At 43.0% G+C, this 12,827-nt stretch overlaps 1 protein-coding gene across 5 annotated transcripts in view; it reads left to right on the forward strand.

The window, feature by feature from the left end:
* Window positions 1-12,827, forward strand: part of flnc (filamin C) — a 62,270-nt gene that overhangs the window by 11,158 nt on the left and 38,285 nt on the right. For all 5 annotated transcript variants that reach the window (XM_033039946.1, XM_033039945.1, XM_033039947.1 and 2 more), the window contains 7 exons: window positions 6,248-6,496; window positions 7,213-7,310; window positions 7,560-7,707; window positions 8,171-8,289; window positions 9,082-9,159; window positions 9,862-10,024; window positions 10,523-10,723. In XM_033039946.1, the coding sequence (XP_032895837.1) occupies window positions 6,248-6,496; window positions 7,213-7,310; window positions 7,560-7,707; window positions 8,171-8,289; window positions 9,082-9,159; window positions 9,862-10,024; window positions 10,523-10,723 (1,056 nt within the window). The remainder of the gene's footprint in view (window positions 1-6,247; window positions 6,497-7,212; window positions 7,311-7,559; window positions 7,708-8,170; window positions 8,290-9,081; window positions 9,160-9,861; window positions 10,025-10,522; window positions 10,724-12,827) is intronic.

Consider the following 12,827-nt stretch of genomic DNA (forward strand, 5'->3'; position numbering starts at 1 on the left):
ATAAGATGCCCTCTCATCCGTCTAGTGAATACAAGCCCAGTCGCTCCATTCTCTCAGCATATGATAGTGCCGCTATCCTGGGGATTAACCTCGTGAATCTACACTGTACTCCCTCCATAGCAAGAATGTCCTTCCTCAAATTAGGGGACCAAAACTGTACACAATACTCCAGGTGTGGTCTCACTAGGGTCCCGTACAACTGCAGAAGGACCTCTTTGCTCTTATACTCAACTCCTCTTGTTATGAAGGCCAACATGTCATTCGCTTTCTTCACTGACTGCTGTACCTGCATGCTTACTTTCATTGACTGATGAACAAGGACCCCCAGATCCTGTGTACTTCCCCTTTTCCCAACTTGACACCATTTAGATAATAATCTGCCTTCCTGTTTTTGCTACCAAAGTGGATAACCTCACATTTATCCACATTAAACTGCATCTGCCCACTCACCCAACCTGTCCATGTCACCCTGCATTCTCATAGCATCCTCCTCACAGTTCACACTGCCACACAGCTTTGTGTCATCTGCAAATTTGTTAATGTTACTTTGAATCCCATCATCTAAATCATTGATGTATATTATAAATAGCTGCGGTCCCAGCACCCAGCCTTGCGGTACCCCACTAGTCACTGCCTGCCATTCTGAAAGGGGCCCCATTAATCCCTACTCTTTGATTACCTGTCTGCCAACCAATTTTCTATCCATGTCAGCACTCTACCCACAATGCCATGTGCCCACTAATCTCCTATGTGGGACCTTATCAAATGCTTTCTGAAAGTCCAGGTACACTGCATCCACTGGCTCTCCCTTGTCCATTTTCCTAGTTACACCCTCAAAAAATTCTAGATGATTAGTCAAGCATGCTTTCACCTTCATAAATCCATGCTAACTCAGACCGATCCTGCAACTGTTATCCAAATGTATCGCTATTTCATTTTTTATAATTGACTCCAGCATCTTCCCCCACTGATGTCAGGCTAGCTGGTCTATAATTCCCTGTTTTCTCTCTCCCGCCTTTCTTAAAAGATGGGATAACATTAGCTACCCTCCAATCCACAGGAACTGATCCTCAATCTATAGAACAATGGAAAATTACCACCAATGTGTCCACGATTTCTAGAGCCACTTCCTTAAGTACCCTGGCATGCAGACCATCAGGCCCTGGGGATTTATCAGCCTTCAGTCCCATCAGTCTACCCAACACCATTTCCTACCTAATGTGGATTTCCTTTAGTTCCTCCGTCACCCCAGATCCCCTGGCCACTAGTACATCAGGAAAGTTGTTTGTGTCCTCCTTAGTGAAGATGGATCCAAAGTACCTGTTCAACTCATCTGCCATTTCTTTGTTCCCCATAATAAATTCACCTTTTTCAGTCTTCAAGGGTCCAACTTTTGTCTAAACTAATTTTTTTCCTCTTCACATACTTAAAGAAACTTTTACTATCCTCCTTTATATTCTTGGCTAGCTTACCTCATCGTTTCTCCCCGTATTGCCTTTTTAGTTATCTTCTGTTGCTCTTTAAACATTACCCAATCCTCTCGCTTCCAGCTCAGCTTTGCTACGTTGTACTTTTTCTCTTTTATATGTATACTGTCCCTGACTTCCCTTGTCAGCCACGGTCGCCCCTTACTGCCTTTGGAATCTTTCTTCCTCTTTGGAATGAACTGATCCTGCACCTTCTGTATTATTCCCAGAAATACCTGCCATTGTTGTTCCACTGTCACCCCTGCTGGGTATCTTTCCAGTCAACTTTGGCCAGCTCTTCCCTCATGATTCCATAGTCCCTTTTGTTCAACTGTAATACTGACACCTCTGATTTACCCTTCTCCCTCTCAAATTGTAGATTAAAACTTACCATATTATGGTCACTACCTCCTAATGACTCCTTAACCTCAAGTTCCTTTATCAAATCTTGTCCATTACATAACACTAACTTCTGAATTGCCTTCTCCCTGGTAGGCTCCAGTACAAGCTGCTCTAACAATCCATCACGGAGGCACTCCACAAACTCCCTTTCGTGGGGTCCAGTACCAACCTGAATTTCCCAGTCTACCTGCATGTTGAAATGATTTTGTGGCTAATTTGAAGTATTGAGGGTTGTATGGTTTGCATATGGTTTTTTTTCCAAAAGGCAATCAACAAAATAACCACTGCTGAGCAAAGCTGAAGAAACGGCAGCAGTGTGAATAGTAAAGCAGTATAGCCTGATTAGTGTTTTTCTGGAGCATCGAGAAGTCTAGAATGGTGATATCGATGTTAATATAAGAGTCGCTTTAATGATGACATCTCTAGAGTTCATCATTTTAAAGTTTGCAAATGCAACAAAACACCAAGTAATCAATAGTAAAGACTAGAAATGGATACATGTGGGGCAGATTATATTTATGCATTGAAGTGGTATGTTTTGGAGTACAGATTTCATGAGCTAAATGACCACATTTTATGGAACTTTAATTTTGAATGCATATATATTCATCAAAGGTAAAATGTGAGAGAGGGGAATTTGTTTGTGTAATAATAATAATAATAATAATAATAATAATAAATTTTATTTGGAAATAATACATGGAATGCAATATATTAGATTTTTTTAAATTTATAGTTTAATAAACATATATGCTCTCTGGATTAGTGGGTTGTGTTACACACATTATTAGATGGCAGAGTTTGATGAGGGGTATAAAGGGGGTTTAGTACACTTTCCTATGACGAGGAATCTTGTATGGAAAGAATCAAAGCTGAGAACTGGAGCAGAGGATTAAGGAAGATTTAATGCAGGTTTTCTAAATCATGGAAGGCTTTTTCGGGGGCAGGGTAGAATATAGTATAGTGTAGAGACACAGTCTGGAAACAGGCTCTTGAGTCTCCCGAATCTGTGCCAACCAACGATCACACGTACATTAGTTCTATTCTACACATTAGTGGCAATTTACAGAAGCCAATTGACCTACAAACCTGCATGTCTCTGGAGATGTGGGAGGAAAACGGAGCACCCAAAGAAAACCCCCACTGTCACAGGGAGAATGTACAAACTCCATTCAGAAACACCCATAGTCAGGATCGAACCTGGGTCCTTGGTGCTGTAAGGCAGCACCTCTACTGGCTGCACCATTGGAAGAACAATGAACAAGGGAGGACCTGGCGTGGGAGGACCACTTGGGGAGGGGGGAAGAACCATGCAGGACCCAGAGTGGGTGGGGGGGGGGGCAGAATAAATGAGCCAGTGGAGGGGCACTTTGTAACTTTGTCAGTACCGTATGTGGCGACTCTTTGTATACCTTGGGTATGCAAGCAAAGAATTTCACTGTGCCTTGTCACATATGACAATAAAGTATTCCATTTCACCGTGCAGAAAGTTATCTGAATTGCCCCGCCTGAAAAGGTATGGAAATGAATCCAGCTGCAACTTTCAGATAAGAATTGGGTAAACAGTTGAAAGGGGAAAAAAATACAGTGTGAGGGAAATGAGCGAGTTTGTGAGACGTATTGGCTGCTCTTTTAAAGCACGGGTGCAGCATGAAGGGCTAAAGTGCCTGCATTGTATGATTTGTCCAAACCATACAGTCACTGTTGTTCAGGGTAAAGATCACTAACAATCTCACTGGACTGTCATCCTTTGACAGTCAAACCCTCTGTATGGAGTTACTGTTTATACAGGGTAAGGGTTATTCACAGTTTATTCAGGGTAACGGCTATATGGTGTAACTGTAACATACCGTGTTCCCTCAGGGTAGGGGTTGTCCATTGTCTCTAGGCACATGGTTTAAACAAATTATTCTTGCCCTGCATACAGAATGAAATCGCTGTTAATTTAGGGTGCGGGTTATTCACCGTGCAGCGGGGAAGTGTTGCTAATGTTTCAGTTGTTTGGAAAGGTAACTCTTGTGTGTCTGTATCCTTTCATGGTAACGTATGAATGAATCTTCAGTCAAGCCAGATGAGCTCCTGTGTCAGCTTGTGTCTGAACAAATAGTTTGGACTTTACATCACCTTCTATCTACGCAGAATGCATGCAGCAGACTGGTACATTCGCTGTGTGTCTCTCTCACTCCCATTCGTTGGTAGCCGGTGCTTGCCACACTCGTAGTGGAGTGTGAGGAGGGATTAGTTAGGAATGCAGCGAGTTGGAAGTTTGTGGCTGATCTGATCTGGATAAGGGCTGTGCATTGGAACTTTAGGGGGGTTTTTTTTAAGCGTGAGTGGAATCTCTGACAGCAGTGCTCCTTTCTGTGACAGCTGTGGGCTCACTGGGATCCCTGCCAACCCCGGGTACGGTGTTGGAGGAAATCCTTCTGAATTCTGCATTGAGAGGCGGAGGAAACACTAGCTCTGAAATCTTTAGGATCTGCTGCCTGGTTACACTGTAGCGTTGCTGAAAATATCACTGGCTGTGGCCCCAGCCAGCAATTCCCAGATGAGTGAGAGTGATCTCTGCAACAGCTGGGAAGTTGTGGCTCACAGGGAGAGAATTACTCATGGTGGGGGCTGGTTCCAGCACTTGTTTTGATCAAGCCTTGGACAATCACTGACCAGAGAGTTCCTTTTTGATTTCCTTCAATGCAGTCATTTTCCTGTGAATAATACACGATTATTGAGAGCCACAAGGATCTGAATAAGTTGGCTGCTCGGCCATTTCTTAAGATCAAGGCTGATCCTTTCCCTTGGTGCTACTTTCCTGTACTCGCCCAAAAGGCTTGAATTACCTTAAGTTCTAAAAATATTGATCTCTGCCTTGAATATGTTGACCTTCCACAGTCCTCTTGCAGAGAATTCCAAAGATTTACTCGACCTCCCGGGAGGCAACATTTCTTGTCTGTCCTGAACAGATGATCCTTTATTCTGACACTGACCACTGCTTCCAGACACTCCATCGCTGTTGTTAAACCACGTGAGAATTTTATGGGTCGCGTTTCATTCTTCCAAACTTGAGTACAGAGCCCGTCTACTTCATCCTGCTTTGCATAACAAACCCACCAAACCATGCCATTAGCCAACTTTATTGCTTGTTGTTCCTACATATTAATTTTCAGTAATTCCTGTAAGATCTTTTGGGCTTTCTTGCCATTTGGGAAAAAAACCCCACTTCCTATGTTTTTTTTTAGCAACCAAACTGAATCTTTTTCCCCACGTTTCCTTCGCCATGTCCTTATCTTTTCATATCCTCTGAAAGCCTGATGGCACACGCTGCTACCAAACTCTCTATTGTTAGTAAACTTGGATTTGTATTTGATTTTGCCTCATTGTGGATTCAACTGAGCAAAGACACCGATTCCTGCAGCATTACCAAACAATCAATTGTTTTTTCTGTCCATTCACCAATCCTTGATGCATCCTGGTATGTTATCCACAATAGTGTGAACTTTTAATAAAAGCCTTCTGAAAGTCTAAATACACAGCATCAACTGGTTTCTCTTTGTCTCCTGTATTATTTAAGTTCTCAAAATGCACTCTGAAAGATTTGACAAAACTGAATTCCCTTTCATAAATCCATGTTGACTCTGTTCAATCCTGTTAATATTTTCTAGGTGTCTTCTATATATACACTACTGTTCTCTTAATGTTAGGAACTCACTAATACAATTTTAAAATATTGCATAGACTCTATTATTCAAAGTCTAAATTGAATAAGATCTTCCCAAATGTGTCTCCTTTTTGTGATAAATGTCTCCTCCAAGAAGCAACCATAACCCATTATTTTGCAAGAAGCTGTACAATAATTGTATAATTTTAGATGCCAAATGTTTTATCTTTTGTACAATTGCTTCTAATAAAAATTATTATTAAAAAAGAAAAAAAAAAATGAAAAAAAAATATCTTCTAGGTGTCCTGTTACCACTTCCTCAAAATAAATTCTAGCATTTCCCTACCACTGCCATGCATGGGCGTTGGGGAATTAAATCTTGAATTATATTTGTTTGGTGGACAGGAACATTATTGGTAAGTTGCAGACTAAAACGCACTTTCCGCCATCTCATCAACACTCCAAATGCTGATCCTACATACACTTGGCAAGCCACGGACTGTAGAGGTTCTGGGCTGGGATTTTAATTGGCTAGTCACTCTTTTTGCAGATCTTTCCGAATGCTTTCCTTGAGGTCCTATTTTATTTGACCGTCAGCCCATTCGTAAGTTCCCATCTGTCTCTCCCTGCCTTGTGTCTCTGCCTCATGAAGGATTATTACTGTCATGCTGACTGAATGCTTCACTGTTGGGTTCTAACCCAAGGCCTGGTTTGTAATTCGCAGATAGTAAGGCTATTGTGGATGGGAACCTGAAGCTTATCTTGGGACTGATCTGGACCCTTATCCTCCATTACTCCATCTCCATGCCTATGTGGGAGGATGAGGATGAAGAAGACATTAAGAAGCAGACTCCCAAGCAGAGATTGTTGGGATGGATCCAGAACAAGATCCCACAGCTGCCTATCACCAACTTTCACCGGGATTGGCAGGACGGCAAGGCACTGGGTGCATTGGTGGACAACTGTGCACCAGGTAAGAGCTCGGCAGTGAGGGAGAGTGCAGTGGGATAAATGAGAGGGGAAGGAGAAGGATTGGGTTTAAACCTGAGTGAATTGCTGCAAGGTTTGTTTTGAGTGGAGGGATGGTTGTATTACATGTTTGAGGTAGCTGGCAAAATTGACAGTATCAATAGGGCCATGGGGTTATCACAGGGGTCACTATTTCCAGAATGAACCAGTTGCTGAAGGTGTCCCTCACCGTCTGTGTGACGGTAGCAGTGCTGTGATCGTGGTGCTGGTTGAGGAGAGGGGCACACCAAGACTTTACAAAGCACAGGGGTGGATTTGAAAATGCTGAATTGGCAATGTTGGAAATGCTTAACAGAGCTGTATACAATTAAAGCTAAACAGAACCAGATGTGAGCAGGGCTGGCACAGTCTCAGATCCTGCTATATGATTAGGCATGAACAGGAGCATGGGCGCTGATTGAGCATGCACTCTGTAGTTGGGGCGATTGCTGATCAATGAATCTACAAGTGATCGACTTCAATAAAAGCTCACTGTTAACTGCAGCTTCCAAGTTTCCGGTCCAAAGTTGTTCTGCATTAGAGTTCCTGAACAATTATAAAGCTAAGCCGAGCAAATGCTTTTGTAGAGTTTTTTTGTATGCGTGTGTTTTCTCCCTGCCTGATGCAGGGATTCCATACTTCATTGTCCCTTTGTTTGAAAGGTGTTCATTACGCCCACAGGTCTGTGCCCTGACTGGCAGGACTGGGACCCAAATCAACCCGTGGGGAATGCCCGTGAGGCCATGCAACAAGCTGATGATTGGCTGGGGGTTCCTCAGGTGAGTGTCTACATTGTCATCCCCCATCATTTGCACAGAAACAACAGGATCTGGTGAAATAATGTCCTTGGAATCTCGTCCTCTTTTCTCAATCAACGCTAGGCTCCACTGTGCACGAGCTCTTGGGATCCCGACCTCGCTGATGCTTACTCAGATCCTCACATTTATCCTCGTCCTTGCTTTCCATGTGTGTCTCACATTTAACCCTTTCCCAGCGCTCACCCCTGACCTCCTTTGTCCACTCTGCAGGTGATTGCCCCTGAGGAGATTGTGGATCCCAACGTAGATGAGCACTCGGTGATGACCTACCTCTCCCAGTTCCCAAAGGCCAAGCTCAAGCCTGGTGCTCCCCTCAGGACAAAACTCAACCCCAAGAAAGCTCGAGCTTACGGGCCAGGTAAGGACAATCCCTTCATGTGTTGCCCAAACCTTGGCCCACTGACTATCCAGTACATATTATCCAGTACATATCATGTTTCCAAGGATAAGATGTGGCCTTAGTCTGAGAATACCCTCTTTAACCTAGAATAAGGGATAATTTTCTGTCCGCTGTCTGTCCTATCAGCTAGGTTAATGAGCAGCTGATGATGATGGTTCTGTTGAAGCTCTTTGACCTGGGGTAATGCTTACTGGTGTGTCAGCTTGACCATGGCCTTAAACCTGGTTTGAGGGATGATGAGTCATCCAGTCTGAAGAAGGGTCACGACTTGAAACGTCACCCATCCTTTTTCTCCAGAGATGCTGCCTGACCTGCTGAGTTACTCCAACACTTTGTGAATATCTTGAGGGATGATGATGTCCTTTGACCTGGTAGCAAAGCTATTGTGATATATTTAAATGTCTCTTGTGTTTGCTTCTAGGTATCGAGCCACAGGGTAATGTAGTCCTAAAGCCAGCAGAGTTCACTGTTGAGACGATCAATGCTGGTCTTGGAGAGGTCCTGGTATTTGTGGAGGATCCTGAAGGCCACACTGAAGAGGTACTGAGTGTGTGGTAATGGGCCATGCATTCTTTGTTATTAGTTCCAGCATGTAAATATTGTTTAGAAGATCATCATTTAATGCTCATCTCTACTCGTGGCACACTTATTATTGCTACATGTACCAAGGTAGAGAAATCCAAGGAATCCAATCCAAGAAAGTGGTGTCCAGGCAAATCATACCATACACGAGTACATCAGGTAGTGAAAAAGGGCAGAATACAGTGTGGTAGCTACATAGAAAGTACAGGTTTTACAAATGCATGGGTTGCAATGATGTGGATTGGAAAGTCTGGAATTTATCCCGAGCACATGGGAGGCCCATTCAAGTAGCCCTCCCATGTGATCACAGTGGGGAAGAAGCTGTTCATGAATTTGCATTTGTAACTCTCTGCAATTTCTTCTGGGCTTGGCAAATCAGTTGTCATAATCCCGATACGATATTTTCTATGGCGTCTTTGTAGAAATTGATGAGTCATTCGGAGGTTGCTGAATTTCTTTATTTTTCTGAGTAAGTCGAGGTTTTGGTGTGCTTTCCTATCCATACCATTCATGTGGTTGGACTAGGATAGATTGCTGGTGATATTTACATCTAGAACCTGGAGCCATCTCCACTTGAGCACCATTGATTCAGACTGGTGTGTTCCAGAGGGAGCAAGCATCATTGGGTTAGAATTATAATGTATGTACTTCTAGTGCGAGCTGAATTTTCTGCTGTCTGTTTTGTCCAATGGGCTGGTGTGGGAGTAACCAGTTGCAGTATAGAGTGATTATTTTGTTTTCTTTGTATAGGCACGTGTGACTGCAAACAATGACAAGAACCGCACATACTCCGTTTCCTACATACCCAAAGTTGCTGGCCTACATAAGGTAAGTCTTTGATCATTCCAAATACTTCAGGTCAGTCAGAATGAGCTATGGCTCCATCTTCACAGGTCCCATCATTTTGTACTGTGTGTAAAATGCACCATTCGTCGGTTTGCTTGTGCATTGACCCGTAGATCTGGTATTCCTTCCATGTGTTCATTACCAAATGGGACTGTGTGGGAACGACATGTCAGAAGCTATTCGATGAAATGAGCACTGCGATTGGCCCTCACCCTTTGTCATGGGTTCCTAAGGAAATGGTTCTGTTGCTCGAATGGTTGATCTGCATCTCATTGCTGCTCCCTGTTCTTAGATTATAACTAGGGGATGGGAAACTATCAATCTTGTCTTTGAAGATCTATTTTGCACCCAGAATCCAAATGTTTTTGTTTTGTAGTTTGCTGGGAGGGTTTGCAGGTTTGTTTACACATTTCCTCTTCCCACCAAATTGGAGGAAATAGTTTCCCAATACCTCGCTGACTTCCTGAATTATCACAAGCTCTATCAAATTGTCACATAATCTTCCAGACCTGACGACACAACCACTCGAGTCTGATTGCATTCACTGATTTGTGCACTGCATGAAAATGGTGCACATGGCTATGTGGAGAATTTGATGGGTTGTGGGGGGAGATTGGAGCCACTGGTATACAGCAGTCAATTTTTTTTCTTCTTTAATACTGTTACCTTTGTGCTTGCTTCCAGGTAACAGTTTTATTTGCTGGACAGCAAATTGACAAAAGCCCTTTCAAAGTCCAGATTGGTATGGCTCTGGGTGATGCCAACAAGGTGACTGCTCAAGGTCCTGGTCTGGAGCTGAATGGGAATGTGGCCAACAAGCCAACGTACTTTGACATTTACAGGGCAGGTGAGGAACAAAGTGATGTGTGGATCTCCACTGGAAATCGTGGTGAGGTGGGAGGGAAGAGAGGTTTGTAGCTTAGGAGAGGTGGGGTGGCAATCTTTGGAATTTCTCAGACAACATTTGAAGTTTTTATTCAGAATGAAGACAGTCAATTAAATGACATCTGAAAGTAAATTTAAAACCAACATTTTAGAATAAATGCAAAGTGATGTTGCAAACAAAGAGACCTCTGGCCCAGTTCTTGGATCTGTACTTCTCTTCTAAAGCCTCCCTTAATTCTGCAGAGATCTGTACTGCTTCACCAGGGTGTTGTGTTCTTGTGTTTAGTATGGAGGCTGGAGAGGGGTTGTGTTGAATGACCAGATGTATCTAGGCAACCTCCACTGATTGCATTGCATATTAATGTAGACTTGGAGTGAAGGATGAATTCCTTTCTCTGTAGGGATGCCAGTGTGCTGTTGCTGTCACTGTACTGATGACGGCTCTTTTCCCCCCCTTCAGGTGCTGGGTCAGGAGATGTTGGAGTGGTCATTGTTGATCCCCAGGGACGGAGGGATACGGTGGAGGTGATTCTGGAGGATAAAGGAGACAATGTTCTCCGCTGTACATACAGACCTCTGCTTGAAGGTCCTCACACCGTCCATGTTACTTTTGCTGGAACACCAATACCCAAAAGCCCCTTCACTGTGAACATCTCTGAAGGTATGGTCCAAACACTACGTGGGCTCTTTGTGTAAGAAACCTTTGCCTTTCATTCATCCCCTATCTCCCTAAGAGACGAGCAAGCAAAGGGTGACAGATGGGGTAAGAAACCAAAGGAGAGGTTAAGAGATGTGGTAACATAATGCAGGGAGAGTGAAGGAGTGTGAATGTTTGAGAACAGAGGGGAGTGAGAATAATGCTCTGAGGTGAGGCAGGGAGAGTGAGTTTTTGTTGGAGGGGGTTTGTATCCTGGGCATGATGGAGTTTATGAATTGTAGGATTTGTGAAAGTAGCGAGAAATCAGGAGCGCAGGTGGGCTGTGAGGGAGGATGGGAGCAATTGAAGGCTGACGTTTTGAAAACTGTGACATTGGATTTGATCCTTGTATTAATGTCAGAAATACCATTAATTGTGTATTTATTATTTCTCTTTTGCGAAAAGATCATCTTTTGAATGGATCGTGTGGGTCTACGCAACAACTCTCACAAGCTGTCTGTGTATGCACTTGTGTGTTAAAAAACAAAAAAAAACCCAACCCAAAACCTTCATTTCTAAAGCCCCCTTCATAACCCTGAGGTGCTCAAATGTTTTGCAACAAATGAAGTCACTATTTCAAAAAGAGTCACGGTCGCCAATTGTGCACAGCATAACTAATATCTTTCGTATACGAAGCTGAGGGAGTTAAAATATCAACCAGAATACCTGATGAGAGCGCTGGTTTTCTAACAGTGCTGTCAAACATTTTATTTTCTCGGGAATGAGGGTGATTTCTAGTGTGGAACCTGAAGTTATTATATGACTAGGAATAGGCAGTGTTGTTGTCCTGGACGATGACTCTTCAGTTCAATAATTTAATTGAAATGTTCCATTGGTGATCTGATCCTGTGGTATCAATTTTGTTTCTATGGTTAGACCCTAATTGCATGATTCTTCAGCACTGTTACCAAGCCAAATGATTTAAGATATAATTCAAGTTCAAGTGTTCAAGTGAGTTTATTGTCATGTGTCCCTGATAAGACAATGAAATTCTTGCTTTGCTTCAGCACACAGAACATAGTAGGCATTTACTACAAAACAGATCAGTGTGTCCATATACCATAATATAAATATATACACAAATATATTCTGGGGAGGAATTTTGCTTTGCTATCCATACAGATTCAGTTTATAAGGTGTTAATTTCCTAGTCATGTCAACATTCATTAAATGATTGCGGAGGTGGTGGGGCTGGAGTTCATTAATTACTTGTGCCTGGCTGGAGATTTGGCTAAACAGATGTGAAAATGCTGCCTGCTTCCCTGTCAATTGACTAGTTTTATTTCCAGACATTACCTATTAAGCACTTGGCATTTGGGCAAGGTTGAGGACTGCAGAATGAGAGAGCATTTGTTTTTATTCTCTAAGAGTTGACCAGTTAACTTGGACTGTTGTCTTGTCCGATGAAGCCTGCCAAGAACAGCCAACAAATTACTTTAGTGATGAACAGATGCATCTCATTGGGAAGCTGTTATCAATTTACTCGTGTATATTGAGGAAAATAAAACCACCTTTGTTTTGTGGAATAACTTGTCTTCATTGTGGGTTTTGGAAAGATAGAAGAATCTGACAATCTGGTCTGAGTGGTTGATCTTACTTTCTCTGGCTCTCATTTTTAAATCAAACCTTTGCAGATGCTCCCCTGGTTGTTGGGGGACACAAGATTAACAAAACGTGATGGTCCTGAAAGTTAGAAATGGCTAGTGCGTAGTTGTTGAATTAGCACGCGAATGGCTGTTTAATAAGGAAAGTTAGGTTTGGGCTGTTTCGCATGGGACAATAGTGAAGCTGCAAGAATGCTTGGACCATGGTTGCCTGGAGCTGGGTCCACTGTGTTGGTGGACATTTGGAGGTTGAGGCCATGGTGGTGATTTGAGAGCCAGGGCTGTGAAGGTGTTGCAGTAAAACTCAGATTGGGTGGCGTTTGGGCCACTGAGAATGGGACTGTTTAGCGGATTTGTCAGCTTGGAGGGAGCTCTGTGTTGCCACATCCCACTGTACTGCAGGAACGAGCCTGGATTTTGCCATTCACACCTTTTTACCTCCTTCTCTTCCTCATGATGCTCTT

The sequence above is a fragment of the Amblyraja radiata genome, chromosome 21 (genome assembly GCF_010909765.2).
Source record: "Amblyraja radiata isolate CabotCenter1 chromosome 21, sAmbRad1.1.pri, whole genome shotgun sequence".
In the NCBI taxonomy this organism is placed as follows: Eukaryota; Metazoa; Chordata; class Chondrichthyes; order Rajiformes; family Rajidae; genus Amblyraja; species Amblyraja radiata.